The sequence below is a fragment of the Gavialis gangeticus genome, unplaced genomic scaffold (genome assembly GCF_001723915.1).
Source record: "Gavialis gangeticus isolate Ggan-Ray unplaced genomic scaffold, GavGan_comp1, whole genome shotgun sequence".
NCBI lineage: Eukaryota > Metazoa > Chordata > Crocodylia > Gavialidae > Gavialis > Gavialis gangeticus.
The window spans coordinates 9,431,533-9,435,000 of NW_017729015.1; the positions used below are offsets into that span (position 1 = coordinate 9,431,533).

The window sequence follows — 3,468 nt, forward strand, 5'->3', positions numbered from 1 at the left end:
TTGAGGCACATTAATTGCAAATGTAGATGCACCCTCTATTTACCAAAAAGGCACGAACAGAACTGAAAAGTGCTTTGCAGGTCACTCTTACTGAATTGGAACTGCAGAGCCAAATTCAATCCTTGGACCTCTGTTGTCCCATTGTAAACAACATATGGAAGAATTTGGTTGTTGGAAGGAGTCGGGAGTTGGAAGTCAGCCATCCTGACTCAGAGCCCAACCTTGCAAACATATGACTTCCATCTCTTATGCCAAAAACTTTCCATAGAGAGAGTTATTATGGGGCCCTGCCATTGCATTTTAGGTCCCTTTTCAAGACACCAGAGACACTCCATGCCTGACGAAGGGTGACTGTGCCTTGCTAAGAACTTTTTTTCCAACTACTCAGTTTAATAAAAGCTATCACATCTACCCAAAGAACCTTGCCTGCCTACATCCTTAGACCACCATGACTACAACCAAAAACCCAGTTGTCAAGACAACTGCATTTTATCGTCTGTGATAAGTGTGCCTTACTGTGCAGCTTGCCCAGCACTCTATATCCTAAGTCAGCACTCATTTAATGTCTGTGGACATGTCTGTACTTTCTTTCAAGGTCCCTACATACAATTGCTGGGATTTTTTTGGTTTACATTTCTCTGTGTCCCAAGATGAAATTATTTTGGAAGCTTTGAATAAAAGTAATTTTAATTTAGATTTGAAAGGTTATAAGTTGAGACTAAAACAATAGTTACTTAGTGTAAGCCATATGCATGCACACAACTTTATAGTTGCTTAAGTGGGTACCTGGGAAAACCAGTGATGTACACATACTACCTAGTTCTCAGTGTCTACAGCAGAGTATCTGCTCCTTTCCACAATTATGATGCAACCCATTACAGCTAACGGTTGCATAGGGACTATTTAATACAGATTTGAAGCTTGGTTGCACCACCGTTATGCTGTGCCTAGAAGGATTTGCAAAAAGGATACCTTGCCCACTTCATGTTGCATGCTCCGAATGTCAGAAATAAGATAGTTTAGCTGCCTTGGTGCAGTCTGAGCACATGGCAAGAAGCAAGCATAAGACAGGAGGCCTGAAAGTGGTACTGGGATAGATGCTCAGAGCTTCTCTCAGTTGGCTGTGCTGCCTCATGCTTGAATACTAGGCAGGAGCTAGTGAGCAGGACATGGTTCTTGAGCATAGCTTGGGCTCTGTACTTTCAGACTTCCCTGCTGTTTGGGTGAAGATAGCAATTCTCAGTGTAGATCAAGAATAGGGAATCTGAATGGAAGTATTGATAGTAGGGCGTGTTTCAGCTTAAAGGTCTTGGTGCTGGTAGCTTGAGTATTGGAGCTAAGACCTTGCCCAATCCGCCTACTTAACATAACACACTACCTTTCTTGCAGCAGTTTCCCAGCTATGTGGTCCTCATGGTGCAGAGCTTATTTTTAAACATGCTCTTTTTTTCTTTTTCTAGGCTGTGCGTGTTACAAAGCCCAAAATCCCTGAGGCCATCCGAAGAAATTTTGAGCTAATGTGAGTAGCTGCACAACAGATCTCCCATTGTTCAGCAGGTTCAGGCTGCCAACATAAACAGGTTGGTGTGCCATCATTGTAGGTGAATCGTGGTCCCCCTTTTACATACCTCCTGTAACAGCCACACTGGGGTATGTTATAGAGGCCCTGCCATATGATGTAACGCCTTATATTCCTCTTTGCGTTTAGAGAGATGATATGGCTTGTGCTGTCTGTCTGTGCATCTCCCTAGCTCTTACCACTGTAGCAGTATCTGAGCCCCTTACAATCATTAATGAATTCAGCTACCCAACCCCCTGCAATGTAGGGTAGTGCTGTCATCCTCCTTGTACAGATGGGGATCCCAGGACACGGAGACTAGACTGTGCCCTAGATTCCATAGGACCTAAATCTTCCTCCTGTGTCTTGATCAAATGTCTTAACTACAAGATATAGTGGCCTGTCCTGCAGTATTTTAATATCACTTACCATGTAAAACTGGACATTCTTAGGACACTTTACCCAGAAAGGGAAATGTCACCATCAGCATTTTACAGCTGACATTTTGGAGCTTGCATCTGCAAAGCTAGTTGAGGGTCAGAGCATGAGAGTGGTAAGAATCCATTTTGTAAGCCTGCACACATGGTTGCTGTTTTGTTTGGAGTGGGTTATAAAGTTTAAATAGCTTGGTTCTAGAAGATGTTCCTCACCATAAGAGCTTGACCTCTCTGTGATGGGTCACAATTAGTACTTATGCTCATTGAATCTCCCTGAAAACTCTGTTTCCCTTGTTCCTTATCTGTTTGTTTTTTGTAACTTGGCCTGAGTATTAGGCACTAAGGGTAAGAGTCTGTTTCCATTTTTTTGAGACCCAGCCCACACTTGATTGACATGTTCTTTGGTGTCCTAGTATTTCAGATGTTATCTTGGGAAAGGGACTAAGTGACCAGCTTAAACACCACCCAGCCATATGGCAGGTATAGTGATCTGGCCAGGGTCTCTTGTGGAAGGCTGAAGTTTGCTTCTCTCTCTTGTGTGGGTGCTGTGTCTCTGTCAGGTTTGTCTTTGTCATTTTGGAGCCATTGCATGTTTGGGCTTCCCAGGTGACAGCAGGAGGAGGATGCACTTGCTCTGGCACAGCTGCAGGCATCATCTGTTTAATGTGCACCTCACCAGAGGCTCTGTACTACAAAGGGTTCTACTGAGTGGCTGCCCCTGAAAAGCAGTAGGCTGCTCCAGCTAATGCAGTTGCTCATCTTTTGAAAAGACTCTGTTTGTCTGCTCTGCACTCTGTCTCAGAGACAGACTGCCTGTTTATTTTCAGGCATGGGTCCCAGTCTTAGTGATCTGTAAAACCTTCAGTGGTCTGTTTGATGAATTTAAGACTCAAATGTGCACAAGGCACTTGCGTGTAGAGCCATCTTTAATATAGTAACACCTTCCCTCGCTAAGCTTGTACTGGACACAGCTTTTCACTGCTCCTGTGAACCAGCAGCTGGCTGGCTCCCAGTCAGGTGTCTCCCTTGGAATAAATGCCTCTGTACTAGGGTGGTGTGGATGCTAACAAGTGTCACTCCATTTATTACCAAGTGGGTTCTAATTAGCTAATGGCTATTAAATGATTAAAGTAATGCTGATTTAGCTTAAGCTGGATTTTTCTTCTTTGCAGGCATCTAACACATTTTCAAATTGTGTGGTTGTGCTGCCACGCCGCCCCCTCCCTTCCCCAACTATTTCTGACTTTTTCTCTCCCTTTCTATTCACTATAGATAAGTACGAGTAAGTTAAGACATAGGATAAGATTTAGCATTTTAATTTGGTAGCAAGTTTTGTTTTCTTTTAAATTCTCGCCCCCTCTTTTGATCTACTTTTTTATATTGTATAATTATTATGTTTACATTGATCTTTACTGTGTGATCTTTTTACTGATTTTTACTGTTTTTTCTATTGATACTATATGATTTAGGCCT

The 3,468-nt window shown here is 42.8% G+C and overlaps 1 protein-coding gene across 2 annotated transcripts in view; it reads left to right on the forward strand.

Moving 5' to 3' along the window:
- The window catches only part of ERLIN1 (ER lipid raft associated 1), a 65,152-nt gene that overhangs the window by 46,900 nt on the left and 14,784 nt on the right, over window positions 1-3,468 (forward strand). For both annotated transcript variants that reach the window (XM_019512187.1, XM_019512188.1), the window contains one exon: window positions 1,461-1,519. In XM_019512187.1, coding sequence (XP_019367732.1) covers window positions 1,461-1,519 — 59 coding nt within the window. The remainder of the gene's footprint in view (window positions 1-1,460; window positions 1,520-3,468) is intronic.